This window comes from Gopherus evgoodei, chromosome 3 (genome assembly GCF_007399415.2).
Source record: "Gopherus evgoodei ecotype Sinaloan lineage chromosome 3, rGopEvg1_v1.p, whole genome shotgun sequence".
Lineage (NCBI taxonomy): Eukaryota > Metazoa > Chordata > Testudines > Testudinidae > Gopherus > Gopherus evgoodei.
In genome coordinates this window covers 32,862,030-32,879,900 of record NC_044324.1, presented here as the reverse complement: position 1 = coordinate 32,879,900, position 17,871 = coordinate 32,862,030, and the positions used below count along the sequence as shown (strand labels likewise).

At 42.7% G+C, this 17,871-nt stretch overlaps 1 protein-coding gene across 2 annotated transcripts in view; it reads right to left on the bottom strand.

Annotated features, from left to right (window-relative positions):
* SMC6 (structural maintenance of chromosomes 6) overlaps positions 1 to 17,871 on the bottom strand; it is a 99,579-nt gene that overhangs the window by 19,647 nt on the left and 62,061 nt on the right. For both annotated transcript variants that reach the window (XM_030555383.1, XM_030555384.1), the window contains 3 exons: positions 17,208 to 17,378; positions 15,422 to 15,559; positions 3,704 to 3,849 (listed from right to left, as the gene is read on the bottom strand). In XM_030555383.1, the coding sequence (XP_030411243.1) occupies positions 3,704 to 3,849; positions 15,422 to 15,559; positions 17,208 to 17,378 (455 nt within the window). The remainder of the gene's footprint in view (positions 1 to 3,703; positions 3,850 to 15,421; positions 15,560 to 17,207; positions 17,379 to 17,871) is intronic.

The following is a 17,871-nucleotide window of genomic DNA, read 5'->3' as shown; positions in this document are numbered from 1 at the left end:
AGGGGCAATTTCAGAAAGATGAAAACAATTGTGAGCCAAACCAGCTGGGAGGAAGAATTTAAGCAGAAGAGTGTGAATATAATTGAAAATCATTTAAGAGCACTATATTAAATGCCCCCAAAGCCACAATCTCATCATTGAGGAAGAAGGTTGTGCTAGTTAAAAAAAACAACAACAAAAAAAAACCAAAAAAACCCCAAAAAACTGTTTAAAGGGTAAGTGAAGGCAGCTGTAAAAAATAACATACAACAAATGGAAGAAAGAGATGTTAATAATAGGGATTATAAATGAAATCAGGAACTGTGCATAGTTGATAAAGGAAGCCAAGGAATACAAGGAGAAATCTAGGGCCAATGAAGTTAAGGACAATAAAGAGTTGTTTTTTTCCTAACTATACTATGAACAAAAAGAATCCTGAAAATGGTACTGGTCCACTGCTAGATGGAAATGGTAGAATTATCAATAATAATGCACAAAAGGCAAAACGTGTTCAAATATATATTTGTATTTGAGTAAAAACAAAAACACATAATGAAGACTCACCACATGGTGATAATACTAAATTCCACTAGTATCTCTGGAGAATGTTAAATATAAGCTACCAAACTCAGACATTTTTAACTGGCAGATCAAGATAAACTGCATCCAATAATTTTTTAAAAAGCTGGCTGAGAAGCTCACTGGACCATCAGTGTTGATTTCAAATAAGTCTTGGAGCACGAATGAAGTTCCAGAAGACTGGAAGGAAGTGAATATGCTGATTTTTAAAAAGTGTAAACTGGAAGGCCCAGGTAATTATAGGTCTGTCAGCCTGACATCAGTCCCAGGCAAGATAATGAAACCAGTGGATATGGTACATGATAATGAACTAAAGGAGGGTAATGTAAATAAATGAAAACAAACAAGGGTTTATAGAAAATAGATCCTGTCAGACTAACCTGATATCTTTTTTTTTTAAATATGATTACAAGTTTTGTTGATAAAGGTAATAGTGTTAACGTAATATACTTAGACTTCTGTAAGCCATTTGACTTGGTGTGACACAATATTTTGATTAAATAACTAGAATGATATAAAAATAACATGGCACACAAAGATGGATTAAAGACTGGCTAACTGGTCTCAAAATATAACTGTAAATGGGGAATTGTCATCAAGCAGATGTATTTCCAGTGGGGCCCCGCAGGGCTCAATTCTTGGACCTATGCTATTTAACATCTTTATCAATGACCTGAAAAAAAAAAAATCGCAGCTGACACAAAATGGAGGAGACAAGGCACTGACTCAGATCAAGGTGGACTGATTGTTAAACTGGGCACAAGCAAACAATACGAGTTTTCATATGATTAAATGTATACATCTGGGAACACAAAAATGTAGACCATACTTACAGGATGGGGGACTCGAACCTGGGAAGGAGTGACAAAAAGATTTGAGGGTCATGATGGATAACTGGTTGAAGATGAGCTCCAGATGTAATGCTTTGGCGAAAAGAACTAATGCAATCCTAGGACGCATGAACAGCAGAATCTTGAGTAGGAGTAGAGAGGTTATTTTACCTCTGTATTTGGCATTTCTGTGACCATTGCTGGAATACTGTGTGCAGTTTTGGTGCTCACAATTCACGAAGGATATTAACAAATTGGAGAAGATTTAAAGAATGAGAATGATTAAAGACTCAAGTTCAATCTATTTAGCTTAACAAAGAGAAGATTAACAGATGACTTGATTGTTCCCCATGTAGGTACTTTTAGACTATAAATATTTAATAACTGGCTCTTCAGTCTAGGAGAGAAAGGTATAGCATGTTCCAATATCTGCAAGCTGAAGCTAGACAAATGTAGGCTGGAAATAAGACAAATTTTTAACCGTGAGAGCAATTAAAATTCAAACCATTTATCAATGGCCAAGGTTGATTCTCCATCATTGACCATTTTTAAATCAAATCTGGATGTTTTTCTAAAAAATATGCTCTAGGAATTATTTTTGGAAAGTCCTATGGCCTGTGTTATACAGGCAGTCAGACTAGATGATCACAATGGTAACTTCTAGCCTTAGAATCTATTTAATCAAGACTAGATTTCTTTTTCTAAAAGGCAACTCTAGTTCAACACAAATTTTTGGACTTGGTTTAAGAATTACAGAGCAAAGTTCAGAGTCATGCAAGAGGTCAGATTAGATCAACGTTTCTCTAACTATGGGGTGGACCTCACAAGGGAGGCATGGGAATGCATCAAGGGAAGTGCGAGCTATGTGCCTTTATTTATTTAAGAACTCTGGCTGTCAGCCCCAAGTGGCTGGGGCATGTGCAGAAGGGCCATGCACACCCAGGAGACAGGGATACAGGGAACAGCGGGAGGCCTCCCAAACTGCTCACCAGGAGGCCGCAGGGGTCCAGCTATCAGCCCTGGTGTAGCAGCAGAAGTATGGGTAGCAATGGAGTGCTAAGACTGCTGGGAAAAGTAATATTGTCAAATATCCCTTCTCATATTGCCGTCTTTACTTCTGTGCTCCTGCTGGCACAGCGCTGCCTTCAGAGCTGGGTGGTGATATATGTATGGGGGGAGTGGGGGGTGCGCGAACAGCTATAGACATAAAGGTGAGGGGGGGGGGAATCAAATTAGTTTGAGAACCACTAGACTAGATAATCATCCTGGTCCTTTTGGCTTTAAAACTGAATTTCCTAACTCCAAAAATGCAAGTACCCACAACATCTGGCACCACTTATTTTGATGACTATGACGGATCCTGCCTTAGAAAAAATGCCATGCAAAGTGAAGTGGCCAGCATCCTAATGCCAGAGCAACAGACATGCACCTTTACCCCAACAGAACGCTGTCCTCGAGAGCCAAAAATCCCTACCACATTATAGGAGAAACACTGTTATATCGGGGTAGCTGCGGCAGGGCTCCAGTGGTGATTTAAAGAGCCCAGGGCTCCGGCTGCAGGGAGCCCTGGGCCCTTTAAATTGCCACCCGAGCCCCACTGCCGGAGCCCTGGGGTAGCGATGGCAGGGCTCCGACATTGATTTAAAGGGTCTAGAGGTTCCCCATAGCGGCCAGAGCTCCAAGCCCTTTAAAGCGCCATCAGAGCCCTGCTGCCAGAGCCCCGGGGTAGCAGCGGCAGTGCTCCAGCGGTGATTTAAAAAGCTGTGGGCTCCGGCCGCTGCAGGGAGCCCGGGCCCTTTAAATTGCCAGGTGAGCGCCGCTGCAGCAGCCCCGGGGATAGCAGCAGCAGGGCTCCCGCAGTGATTTAAAGGGCCCAGGGCTCCCTGCAGCAGCTGTAGTTCTGGGCCCTTTAAAGCCCAGAGACCCGGGGTTACCGTGTTACCGTGCTATATGCGAACCCGTGCTATATTGGGTCGCGTTTTATCGGAGTAGAGGTGTAGCTGGAAAGAGGTTCCTCACTCCATTCTTCCTATTTTTGTCATATTGTATATAAAAATAGAAATTGTGACCTGTTTATGGTAGGGACCATGTCTTATTCAGTTTCTCTGAAGCATACAGCATCGCATTTGGGTGCAATAGAAATAATGCAATGAGCAGCCAAATATATTTAAACCTGTGACTACTCATTTCAAGAAAAGCACCCGTCACCATTAATCAGACTTGTTTAAAAGTTGATAATTAAAATAAAATTAGTCTACTATCCCAATGAAGCAACCATTCTGCCTCCCACCCCAAAATATGTAGCCATTGTTTACTTGATTATTTCTTCTCTGTTTCCATGATGATCTCTTTTTGAATTTATCTGGTCTCTTAAGCGATTCATTTCTGTGTCAAGACTCTTGACAGTTCTGTTGACTTCTATCCGTTGCGGGCAGATTTGTGTGGCCTGTGCAATCTTTTCCTAAAGAGAAGTTTGAAATGCTAAAAAATGCTATACATTTTGGTTTATTTGTATCTTCTTCTCAACTATAACATTTTGTATGGTGAATAGTAGTAAAAGAGAAATTCTGAGTTCATTACTAATGGGCTCTCCACATATGGAAATCAGAGATGGTCCGGTGTTGTAGCTGGAGGCTCCAGGACTAAGCTCTGCCTGTCATCCCAGGCCACCCAAAAAAAAATTCCAACAGCTGTAGAAACACTCCAGCAACCAATTATTAGTATTCAGACAACCTGATGCAAATTGTCTATGTCTAAGTCTCCCTTCAGAGAAAAATTTCAATGTATACTCTGATCATTTACCAGAGTACCAGGGTGGATGGAATACAGAGAGACGCTGCTAAAAGAAAGAAAATTATCAGGTAAGAAATTGACCATTCTGTTGAAGAGCTTCTCTGCTCTTTAATTATTCATGGGAAGTAATAAGCAGTGTATCCCAGAGGTAAGGAGGGAAAGAATAAGCAATGTTTAATTATTATAACAGAGTAATTTAGATGGAATATCCCTGCATTTTTACCTCCTGCTTGCAACGAACTTGAAACTGTGTGAGGCCTAAGCACTTTGGACAGAATGAGATGAAAAGGTACATATGTACTTCAGATGCTTGAGATAGATCTTTAGCACTCAAGGAATAACCATTTATAACACACCTTCCACAGGTTAGAACAAAATGGTGGGAGAATTATTTCCCAGGAATTGTGGAAAAGGGAACATATCTTGAACTGAAAGTTTTCTGGAGCTATAAGCATAATCCTTCCCTCATGACAAAGGGAGTGTGGTTCTTGTATGGACATGGGAACTAATTCCAAAACTTGCCTTTCACATGTGATATGATTAGCAAGGCCAACTGCAAGCTTCTCTAATTTGTCATTATGATTAAACGTGGCACCCAATACTCCAAATACTTGATGACAAAATGTAGTTATGGCTGTTACCCACATTTTTACCCTGCTTGATTGTAGGACTCCAACCAAGCCTCCTGAAGAAACTCTAGTGTATGTGAAATCACATCAGAAATTTGGAATTATTATTGCATTTCTATGACATCATCATGTAGAGGTCATGGACCCAGTGTGCTAGGGACTGCACAAAGAGGCAATCTTTGCCACAAAAGAGCTTTTCGTTTCCCCTTACACCAAGAAAGTAAATTTGACTAAACCAGTGATGATAAACCCTAAGTTTTGTTGGGATGTCAACTGTATCGGAGGTTAATTCTAAACTACACTTCTCTTCTGATGCCCAGGTTGTTAACTGCAGATGTTTCCAATCTGACTGAAAGAGTCCCTGCTTCAAGAGGTCCGGTGCTCTTTGTAGATATAACATGGGGTCTTTGGGTATCTAGCAAGTCCAAAGTGCCTTCTGTAGGAGGACCACTACAACTCACTCTTTGTTTCTCTTTTCTGTACCCTTTATGTAAACTGTCTTGAAAAGCAGCAAATTCTTCTCTACCCAGGACATTATTTCCATTATTACAGAGAAGCTTTTGACCTCTAATTATTTCCTGATTTGGGAAAGGCTATAAGACCCCCAAGTCTCAATCATAAGGCAACCTCCAATGGGAAGTTGGAGAAGACTTCCCCTGCAATTATCATAATCTATGTGGTTTCTTGCACCTTGCTTTTTCTTTAAAAAGAAAACAAAAAAACCCACCACCTGGATAGAGGTTCTGAAATGAGCTGAAAGGATGCAGTTTGAAGAGCATTTTATCTAGGCTGCTTTAGAAGCTTCTGCACCAGATTTTTCCATCTGCCAGAGTCATAGTCCCTTCTTGGATACTTTTGGTGTTGGCAGCAACCAACGGATTGCTATGCTGGTTTCATCAGCGAGGGCTGAGGCCTCTTTGCAATCTCAATATTTTCCCCAATAGCTCCTCACCTGTAAGTCTGGATGCACAAGATACCAGTTTAGGATAAGCAATGCCTATTCATAGGTATTATATTGCTTCCTTGTAGCCACCTAGTTGGAATCCATTGCTCATCACAGATCACATAAAGGCTTCGATAAGTACAGAACCCGAGACATCTCACTCCGGGCAAGGGTCACACCTCTAGAGAATAAGCCACTTCTTGTGTGGGAGGGTGGGGGGCGGGGGGCATGAAGTCAGCTTTCCTTACTAAACATGAAAAATCTTTGGTCTGAATAGCTATAGGAGAGGTTTTGAATCTGCTGTGCAATGTGTCATAACTCTTATGGTATATGTGGTCTTTTGGAAGCAAGTCCCATTATGAAGGTTTGACAATGTCTTTCGCTGGTGGATCAACTACTGCATCTACCTCAGGCTCCCAAATAAGGCTGTCAAGCGATTAAAAAAATTAATCGTGAGATTAAACGAACTGCAAAACAATAATAGTATATCATTTATTTAAATATTTTGGCTTTTTTACATTTTCAAATATACGGATTTCAATTATACAGAATACAAAGTGCACAGTGCTCACTTCATATATATTTTTCATTATAAGCACTGAAAAAAAACAAAATAAATAGTATTTTTCAATTCACCTAATACAAGTACTATAGTGCAATCTTTTTACCATGAAAGTTGAACTTACAAATGTAGAATTATGTACCAAAAAAACTTCATTCAAAAATAAAACAATGTTGTAGCCAGTGCCACAAGAGATTTACGTGCCAGATGCGCTAGCAATTCATATGTCTCTTCATGCTTCAACCACCATTCCAGAGGACATATATCCATGCTGACGATGGGTTCTGCTCAATAACGATCTAAAGCAGAGTGGACAAAAGCATGTTCATTTTCATCATCATGAGTCAGATGCTACTAGCAGAAGGCTGATTTTCCTTTTTTGGTGGTTTGGGTTCTGTAGTTTCCGTATCTGAGTGTTGCTCTTTTAAGTCTTCTGAAAGCATTGTGCACACCTCATCCCTCTCAGATTTTGGATGGCACTTCAGATTCTTAAACCTTGGGTCGAGTGCTATAGCTATTTTTAGAAATCTCACATTGGAACTTTCTCTGTGTTTTGTCAAATCTGCTGAGAAAGTGTTCTTAGAATGAACATGTGCTGGGTCATCATCCAAGACTGCTCTGACATGAAATATATGGCATGTTAGAGACACATAATTCTCCCCCTAGGAGCTCAGTCACAAATGTAAACAACACATCATCAGGGAAGCATGTCCTCTGGAATGGTGGCCGAAGAATGAAGGGGCATACAAATGTTTAGCATATCTGACACGTAAATTCCTTGCAATGCTGGCTACAAAAGTGCCATGTGAACGCCTGTTCTCACTTTCAGTTGACATTGTAAATGAGAAGCAGGCAGCGTTATCGCCTGCAAATTTTACCCAAACTTGTTTGTCTGAGCAACTGGCTAAAGTAGGATTGAGTGGACTTGTAGGCTCTAAAATTTTACATTGTTTTATTTTTGAATGCAGGGTTTTTTTTGGACATAACTCTACATTTGTAAGTTCAACATTCATGAAAAAGAAACTGCACTACAATAATTGTATTACGTGAATTGAAAAATACTATTTCTTTTGTTTTTCGCAGTGCAAATATTTGTCATCAAAAATAAATATAAAGTGAGCACTGTACACTTTGTATTCTGTGTTATACCTGAAATCACTATATATGAAAATGTAGAAAACATACAAAAATATTTAAATAAATTCAAACTGATATTCTAATGTTTAACAACGCAATTAATCGCGATTAATTTTTTTAATCAAATATCCTCATTTGAATTTTATGATGCTCTCATCAATGGGAAGACATGTATCTAATTATATTTGAAAGGGCAGATACTGTATGAACATTAATGACTTCCTTGCAAGCCACTGGTTGGAATCCTCTCTTGGAAATGTCTTGTTGGTTGGTTGGGTTTGTTTTTGTTTTTTTTGTGAGAGATGTATTTATGGTACCTCTTCCCCTGTCTGTTCATCCTGTCATGGGTACCACACAATTCACAGGGGGAGGAAAGGGAGCTGTGTAGGAGCCCTGGTTCTTTCTCCAGGGAATTGAGGACTCACTTTAGTGAGAGAGAGAAGATGGGGACTCTGGATCCTTTCAGACTTTTCCCCCCCTCCAACACAGGTCTGCTGAAAGAATTTACCAAGAGCTGACCAAATAGCTTCCTCCTCATCTTTAGACTCTCTACCAAAAGACCAGAATTACTTAACTCGGCTTTTCTGTGTTGAGATCATGGCTCCTCAGGCAGGATGGGGAACTGACATGCTAGTTTGACTGACCCCATAATCTGGCAGTGCAAGGTTGGCTGGCTAGAAACAGGCAACACATAATTCACACTCTGCAGAACCTGCATCCACTGCCTCACACAAGGAAAACTGCTTAGATTTAAGTCAGGGATTCACAGGATAGTTCTGCCATGCCTGAGCAGGGGCACAGGTATCTGGCAGGAAGGTGCTGCAATGGCAGATCCAGGCAGTTGTAACCAAACACTGTTATTTACCCAATCCAAGGGAAAAGAACGATGAGAAGATTGGAAGTCGCAACTGCATGTAAATGATTAAAAATAAAATATTTTAATACAAAATGGTCAGGAAAAACAGAACTGCCAACTTGCTCTAACATCAGACACAGAAAATCTGGTGGTTTGAGCTGAAGGGAAGAGCTCAGTCCTGGATTCTCCAGCAACATTAGGCAGCCTTCTAATTCCACAGGAGCAATAGCCCATTAGTAATCTATGAGAGAAACTGTGCAACAAGAAATGAAGTTTCCAATGAAAGTGTCTCTCTCATCTGCACATAGCACACAATACAATGGATCTCCTGATTGGGGCTCTTGTAGCAGTAATTTATTACAATACGAAAAAACAATTACCTACCTCTTGTAACTGTTGTTCTTTGAGATGTGTTCACGTCCATTACACATTAGGTGCGCGCGCATCGCGTGCATGGACATCGGAAACTTTTCCCCTCGGCTTCTGTTGGACCGGCAGGGGAGCCCCTGCCAGAGTAGCGCCTCCATGCTGGTGCATATATACCCCTGCCAACCCAACCCCCCCCTTCAGTTCCTTCTTGCCGGTGACTCCAGCAGAAGGGAAGAAGGGTGGGAAGTGTAATGGACGTGAACAACACATCTCGAATAACAATAGTTACAAGAGGTAGGTAACCGTTTTTTCTTCTTCGAGTGATTGTTCATGTCCATTACACATTAGGTGACCCACAAGATTACCATAGGAGGAAGATAGGAGTCATGGAACAATTGATTGTTCCTGCCGACCGGCGCATCATCTCTGGCCTGCTGATTGCCTGCGTAGTGGGCTGTGAACATGTGCACCAACAACTGGGTGACTGCTTTACAGATCTCCTGGATCGAGACCTGCATCAGAAAAGCTGTTGAGGACGCTTGGGCCCTAGTCGAGTGAGCCATGATCGGGGGGCTGGCACCTTGGCAAGCTCGTAGCACGCGCAGATGCAGTCCGCAATCCACGATGAGACTGGAAGCCCTTTCATTCTCTCGGTGATAGCGACAAACATCTGTGTCAACTTGCGGAAAGGTCTAGTTCGCTCTAGACAGCATGCCAGGGCCGTTCGGTCATCTAGAGCGTGCAAGCTATGGTGACTGGGGTCCATATGTGGTTTAGGAAAGAACACCGGCAAACAAATGTCCTGCCCCATATGAAACTGTGAAACTACCTTAGGGAGGAATTTAGGGTGTGGCCTGCGCTGCACTCTTTCCTTATAAAAACTGTATACACAGGCTCCGAGGTGAGGGCCCTCAACTCCGACACCCTCCTCGCAGACGTAATGGCCACCAGGAATGCCACATTCCAGGAGAGGTGAAGGAGAGAGCAAGCAGCCAGGGGTTTGAAAGGGATCCCATAAGTTTGGCCAGGAATAGGTTAAGGTTCCAGGGAGGGACCAGTGGGCGTGAGCAGGGAAACAACCTGTCCAGTCCCTTAAGGAATCAGGCTACCATGGGGTTAGAAAACACAGAATGTCCTGATACCCCCAGGTGGAACACTGAAATGGCAGCTAGATGCACTCTGATTGAGGAGGGAGCGAGACCCTAATGTTGAAGTACAGGAGGTATTCTAGGACGACTGAAATGGTGGTCTGAAGTGGCTGTATCTGTTTTGGCTCACACCAGCAGGAGAATCTTTTCCACTTAGCCAAGTAGGTGGCCTTAGTGGAAGGTTTCCTACTGCCAAGGAGAATTTGCTGTACCAGAAGGGAGCACTGGCTCTCCACAGCGTTCAACCATAGAGTTTCCATGCCATGAGATGCAGCGACTGTCGATCCAGGTGGAGCAGGTGCCCGTAGTCCTGTGTGATGAGATCTCGGTGCAGGGCGGGACAGGGCAATTGGGACGGCCACTGACAGCTCCAGCACAGCTGTAAACCAATGCTGGCGGGGCCAAGCTGAGGCGATCAGAATTATTACCGCTTTGTCCCTGCAAACTTTGATGAGGACTATGTAGATGAGTGGGAGCAGTGGAGAGACATAATGCAGACTCCCGCTCCAAGGGATCGTGAAGGCATCTGCAACTGAGCCCAGATTGTGGTTCTGGAAGGAACAAAACTGTGGACATTGGCTGTTGTCCTTGGTAGCAAAGAGGTCCATTTGGGGAAATCCCCACTTTCGGAAGATCGATTGCAAGACATCCCATCTCATCGACCACTCATGCATGCGGTACGACCTGCTGAGGCAGTCCACCAGTTTGTTTTGCTCTCCTGGGAGGTATGACGCTACGAGTTGGATGGAGCGGGCTATATAAAAATCCCACAGGAGAAGAGCCTCTTGGCAGAGGGGAGAGGAGCGGGCTCCACCCTGCTTGTTTATATAAAACATGATGATGGTGTTGTCTGTCAGAACTGTCACACTGTGCCCTTCTAAAGCAGCGTGAAAGATTTGGCAGGCTAGGTGAACTGCCTTGAGCTCCTTCACATTGATTTGGAGAAACCTCTCGTCTCTGGACCACAAGCTTTGCGTCCTCAGATCCCCTAGGTGAGCTCCCCAGCTGAGGTCTGACGCGTCTATCACCAGAGTCAGAGTCGGCTGTGCTGCGAAGGGGATACCCTCGCATACTACCAGCTGACTGAGCCACCATAGCAGGGAGTCCAGTACTTGGGCAGGAACTGTCACGACAAGATCTAGGGGATCTCTGCCCGGGCAATACAATCTGGCTAGCCATGCCTGTAAAGTCCTGAGTGATAGCCAAGCGAACTTGACTACGTGAGTGCACGCCGCCATGTGTCCCAGGAGCTGCAGACAGCATCTGGCCATGGTAGGGGGAACCTTAGCATCGAGTCTATGACTCGCTGGGTGGCCAGAAATCTGGATTCCGAGAGGCTTGCTCGTTGCCTGTACTGAGTCCAGTCCTGCCCCGATGAATTCCAGTCTTTGCGTAGGTATCAAGGAGGACTTGGGCACGTTGACTAGAAGACCCAGTCTGCGGAATACGTCCAGGGCCACCATCACATGGCAACGGACCTCTTCCTTGGACCGACCTGTGAGAAGCATGTCCTGGGGCCACACCGCTTTTTTGAGTGCTTGGTCTTTTTGGAGGCACCTCCTCCTTATGCAGGGAGCACCCTCTGCTCTAAGTTGGCCCTTCAACCACGCTAGCGAGATCAAACAGTTCTGGGGCCTGTCCTGCTGCCTCGGTATTGTACGCTTGCGGTGTCGGATCACGAACTGACGCCAGGGCACTCTGCACTGAGGACTCCGGCGCCAAAGCCGGATGGTCTAAGGCTGAAGGTTGCAGCGCAGCCTCCATGAGTAGCTGCTTGAGGCAAAAGTCTCTTTCTTTCTTTCTTAGTTCCTGGCTTGAAAGCCTTACAGATCTTGCAGCACTCAGAGTAGTGTCATTCCCCCAAGCAACGGAGACACAAGTCGTGGGGATCACTGTTTGACATAAGGCTTGTGCCACGTGCCGTGCGCAAGCCTAAAGCCTTGGGCCTGTGGCATGCCCCGCAGCCCAGGGCTGGTGCTGGAAACAACTTCCAAAAACCTAAAACAAAGGAAGCTTAACTGTCTACTATTTAGAAGTGCTACCTACTGAGAACTATTAACAACTGCTAACTGCTAACTACAGATAACTATGCTAAGGGATCACTTGCAAGCGAAAGATAAGGAGTTGTTCCAACACCGCCACAGATGGTAAGAAGGAACTGATGGGGAGTCGGGTTGGCAGGGGTGTATATGCACCAGCATGGAGGAGGCACTCTGGCAGGGGCTCCCTTTCCGGCTCGACAGGAGCCGCTAAAGGAAAAAGTTTCCCATGACCAGGCACACGACAGGCGCACACCTAATGTGTAATGGACATGAACAATCACTCGAAGAAGAAAGGGAGTATCTATCTGAAAACTATATATTTATAGTGATTCATAGATTCATAGACTCTAGGACTGGAAGAGACCTCGAGCGGTCATCGAGTCCAGTCCCCTGCCCTCATGGCAGGACCAAATACTGTCTAGACCATCCCTGATAGACATTTATCTAACCTACTCTTAAATATCTCCAGAATGGAGATTCCACAACCTCCCTAGGCAATTTATACCAGTGTTTAACTACCCTCACAGTTAGGAACTTTTTCCTAATGTCCAACCTAAATCTCCCTTGCTGCAGTTTAAGCCCATTGCTTCTTGTTCTATCATTAGAGCTAAGGTGAACAAGTTTTCTCCCTCCTCCTCATGACACCCTTTTAGATACCTGAAAACTGCTATCATGTGCCCTCTCAGGCTTCTCTTTTCCAAACTAAATAAACCCAATTCTTTCAGCCTTCCTTCATAGGTCATGTTCTCAAGACCTTTAATCATTCTTGTTGCTCTTCTCTGGACCCTCTCCAATTTCTCCACATCCTTCTTGAAATGCGGTGCCCAGAACTGGAGATAACACTCCAGTTGAGGCCTAACCAGCGCAGAGTAGAGCGGAAGAATGACTTCTTGTGTCATAATTTACCTATATTTGTAATAAACTATATTTTAGATCTAAATCAGTAGGTTGCTAAAATCCTACCTTCTATTAATTTATTAACAAAACAATGAAGCTGCACTCCTTTAGTCATCTAGTGTTCTTTTAGTCATTTTTCCTTGATGCGTGTAACTTAAAATCAACTTCTAAAGGCAATCTGGAAGCAGTGAAAAGGGGAAATGTGTAATGCAGCATGCAGCCTAGCCTGTTGATGCTTGACTTTGGAGGAAACTTACTGCCCAAATATTAACCAGACCCGATGAGGCCTTCAATTCCAAAGCCTACAGCTCCTGGTAAGCTACTGCACAAGGAGGCACCAAACCTGCAGGCTACTGACAGCTTAGAGCAGCTATTGCATTGCCGGGACATGACGTTTTAGCACAGGGATCAGCAACCTTTGACACGTGGCTCGCCAGGGTAAGCACCCCGGCAGGGTTGGCCGGTTTGTCTACCTGCCATGTCCGCAGGTTCAGCCGATCACGGCTCCCACTAGCCGCAGTCTGCCACTTCAGGTCAATGGGATGGCGGGAAGCAGTGGCCAGCACATCCCTCGACCTGTGCCACTTCCCACAGCCCCCTTTGGCCTGGGACAGCGAACTGCAGCCAGTGGGAGCCACGATTGGCTGAACCTGTGGATGCAGCGGGTAAACAAACTGGCCCAGCCCGCCAGGGTCCTTACCCTGGTGAGCCACGTGCCAAAGGTTGCCGATCCCTGCTTTAGCAATTGTTTGCTGTTCTAAATTATAATAAAGTTGCAGCCACTGGTCAAAAGTCTAATGCTTGTGTCTGTCCCCACTGGCTCCGGCCATTTGCTAGATACTTTCCTATGAAGTTTAGAATCTAAATAGCCTCTCTTTTGTCTTCAATCTTGAATCCTTTCATAGAGCTCTCTTGATGATTACATGTGTGTTTAAATGCCATATTGACGATTGTATAAAAACTATCTGATTTTTCCTGTGATGCTAAAGCAATGCTCAGAAAAACTGCTATTTGTTTTCAGATCTGAGACAGTAAGTATAAACTTTACTGGGTGAAGACATTTTCATCACATATTCCCCACTGGTACAAAAGCAGCATTCTTGGCTTGGTAAGCCTGAGTTATCTAATGGAAAAGTTCTCACCAATAATTTCCTTTCTGCTAGCAGTGTCTCCCACTATTCTGCATGTCTGGACTGCTCTCTTCTCTCTGCAGCTCATGGAGGCAGATCAGTATTTTGATGACACACTGAGTTATTCCCAAGCTTTAAAACTTGCATAATATCATTAACACATATACCAGAGATAAGAAATAACTATGTACAATAGATTAAAGACGACAGTCATATGTTAACAATTCCACTTAACAGCTGACTCTACCCATTAACCATCCATGGTGGATAAAACTTTGGGAGACAATACTAGCTGAAAGAAACTTGGTAAGAAAATTTTCTGCTCCGCAGCCCAATGTCTCCCACAATTGTGGATGTCTGGGAAGTAGTCAGCAATGAACGGATATAGGAAAGGTTGTGAAACAAGGCATTTGGTAGGAAAGAAATACCCTCCCCTATTCGTGAGCTTGCTCAAAAGTCTATTATTTTTGGATTACTGCCTGCAGCACCTTCCTGCCACAGGCATTGTCCACAGAAGGTAGACGGTCCACCTTGTACTGCTTACTTAGACCAAAGAGTCACTTTCCAAATTTCCAAAGTGGATGCATTTGCTTTTTCCACTCATGAGAGTGTGAGCCCTGATCACTTCTGGGAGAGGAATCTTTGATGATTTATAAGCTTCCACAATACATAGTCTCTCCACCTAGTGATGGAGGACTTGGAAGCTCATAGTTCAAGGTATTTCAAGTGGAAGGAAATGAATTAGGAGCCCAATCTTCCCGTGGATTCTGTATGCTTTTAAACCTTCTTATGACATCTAAGATGTGTCATACCTTTGCAGTTGAACAAAACGAAGGAATCACAATCTCCTGGGAAGCAGGAATTTCCCTTGGAAAGAAAAGATTTTGTCCACGAGGGAGATGCAATAGGGGAGGCCCAGGGACGGTTAAACCCTGAAGAATTAACTGATCAGGGAGGAGGAGGAGGAGGAGGAATGTCAAGGAGGGAAAATACTGCTCCCTGCCAAAAAATGTGCAGAAAAGTTAAAATAGAAGGAGGGAAGGCAGGAACAAAAGAAACTGTCACTGTCTGTGGCTGTGGAGGCAGCACGCAAAAGCAGAGTAGGCGTGACCAGACCATGTGGTGCCAAAATGCTGAACCCACTCCTATGAATGGCCGAGAGAGGAGAACAACCCAGATGTCCAGAATTGTGGGAGACAGTGGACTGCAGGAAAGATTTAAATTAACTGGTAGGCTTAAAATCCCTATGATGTTTCATTAAGACATATATTAAAAGAAACCTACACCACATACACTTCAAGTTCTTTTTAGCTAACCTAGCAATCAATACTTAAAGACAACTAAAACACGGACAACAGTATGAAGAATAGATTTCTTGAGTGCTTGGGGTTAGAGCAAGGGATTATGATAGTAATTTTAAAATAATAGAAACTTCACTTAGCAGAGGGAACAGCTGACTATCCAAGTAATAAATCGACCTTGAATATCCAGCTTTTGTCCCCTACAAATTGTCAAAAACCCTCATACCTTTAATTCTTTTTCTTTAGCAGCTAGTTCTCCTTTAAGTTTTTTAATGGATGCCAAATGCTCTTTCTGTTTCTCTTCATAGTGCTGCCAGTGGTGTTTACTCTTTTCCACTTCTAAGTCTGCTTGGTTTAATTCATCCTGTTTGGAGCAAATCAAAATGTCACATTTAATTGGAATGGCAGAATTGTGAACACCTCCCCAATGTTTACTAAGTTAAAATGGGGGAGTATGTTTAGCCATTACTGCTCCACTAACATAGTTTCTAGATTTTCACATTTTATAATGTCATTCCCTCTGAACTCCAGTGGCAGTAACAGCAATTTATGTGAGAGTACACACTCAATTCTGTCAGAAAGAGTACAGTAAGAGAATACCTCATGTTGCTCTTCTGTCATACTGGTTAGTTTTAGGGGTTGTATGCGGTCTGTAAAGGAATAGTATTATTCTTTACTCATTGGGAAGAAGAGCTCAGAAACAGTGGGCTGAAAAATGGGAAGAGAACAGAGAATCCCATTAAATGGGTACTTCTCTTATAAACTGGTAACTTATTACAATACTTAACTATCTTTATAGTTAGAAAGATTTTCCTAATATCTGAAGATTAAGCCAATTACCTTCAGCTGATAGGAAAGACAATTGATCGCAATCTTCTTTATAACAGCCCTTAACATATTTTGAAAACTCTTACCAGGCTCTCACTCAGTCTTCTTTTCTCAAAACTGAACATAACCAGTTTTTTAACATTTCCTCATAGGCAAGCTTTTCTAAACCTTTGATTATTTTTGCTGTTGATCTCTGGGCTATCTCCAGTTTGCCCTCACCTTTCTTAAAATGTGGTGGCTGAAACTGGACACGCTACTCCAGCTGAAGGCTTACCAGTGCCCAAGTAAAATAAAACAATAACCTCTATTACCTTACATGCAATGCTCCTGTTAATAAATCTCAGAATATTAGCCTTTTTGACATCATACTGTTGGCTCCTGTTCAATGTGACACACCAGAACCCCAGACCTCTTTCAGTAGTATTACTGCTTAGCCTGCTATACTCTATTTTGAAGACATGCACTCAATTTTTCTTTTCTATGGGTAGTACTTTGCACTTGTCTTTATTAATTTTCATCTGTTGATTTCAGACCAACTGGAGAATTTGTCAAGGTCGTTTTGAACTCTCATCCTGTCCTCCAAAGCACTTGCAAACCGTCCCAGCTTGGTGTCATCTGCAAATTTTATAGGCACACTCTTTAGTCCATTATCCAAGTCACTAATGAAAATATTGAATAGTGCTAGCTCCAGGACTGACTCCTGTTGGAGCCCACTAAATAAGTTCTCCCAGTTTGACAGTGAATCATAGATAATTATTGTGAGAATGATCTGTCAACCAGTTGTGCATTGCCCTTATAGTAACTTAATCTAGATTCACATTTCCCTGGTTTGCTTATGAGAATGACATGTAGGACTGTATCAAAGGCCTTACTCTAACCAAGATATATCATGTCTACAACGCCTCCCACATCAGCTAGGCCAGTAACCTGTCAAAGAAGGAAATTAGGTTGGTTTGGCACGATTTATTGACATACTGGTTATTTCATATCACTCTATTATTCTCTAGGTGCTTTCAAACAGATTGTTTAATAGTTTGTTCCAGTATCTTTTCAGATATCAAAATCAGGCTGACTGGAATAATTCCCCCGATCCTTTGTTCCCCTCTTTGAAGATTAGAACTACATTTGCCAACAAATGAAAATCAAGTATGTTTTTAAAAGCTGTATATTTATATGGTTTCTACCTTGACTGGACTGGCTATTTCTTCTACTTGGTGAAGTTTTTCTTTAATTTCTTCAAGTTTATGTTCAGCCACTCGTAGAATAATTTTTGAGTCCTCCATTTTTCCCCTTTGCTGTTCCATATCCCTTTTAACAGATTCCATCTTATGTTTGTTTTCTTTAGCTTCATCTTCCTGTTAGCATACAAACATAGGTTTGAAAATTAAGAGAAAACACACCACCCTTGGTTGTTGTACAAGACATTCATTTCAGAGTCACTTTTATGGCTGTGAGATTATATGCAACAGTGTATTCAATTCTCTAATAAGAATGTCTATGTATCAATGGGCTAACTGACAAACCCAGGAGGGGGAGATACTGCACGGGGTTGTTACAGACAACCAAATCAAACCAGAGAACTGAAAGTTTATTAGATGGCCAAAATGCCATGATGGCAAACACCACAAATTAGAAAATTGATACGGGAAGTTAAAAATATCAGGGAAAATATCATGACTGGCAGATGTTGGAACAATAAGGAATTTAGGTGTACTAATAGCAAAATAAATTACAGCAATACTACAGGCATAATACTATATGGAGATGGTAAAACTATTAACAACAATGCAGAAAAGCCGGAAGTATTCAATAAATATTTCTGTACTGTACTGGAAAGAAGCAGAATGA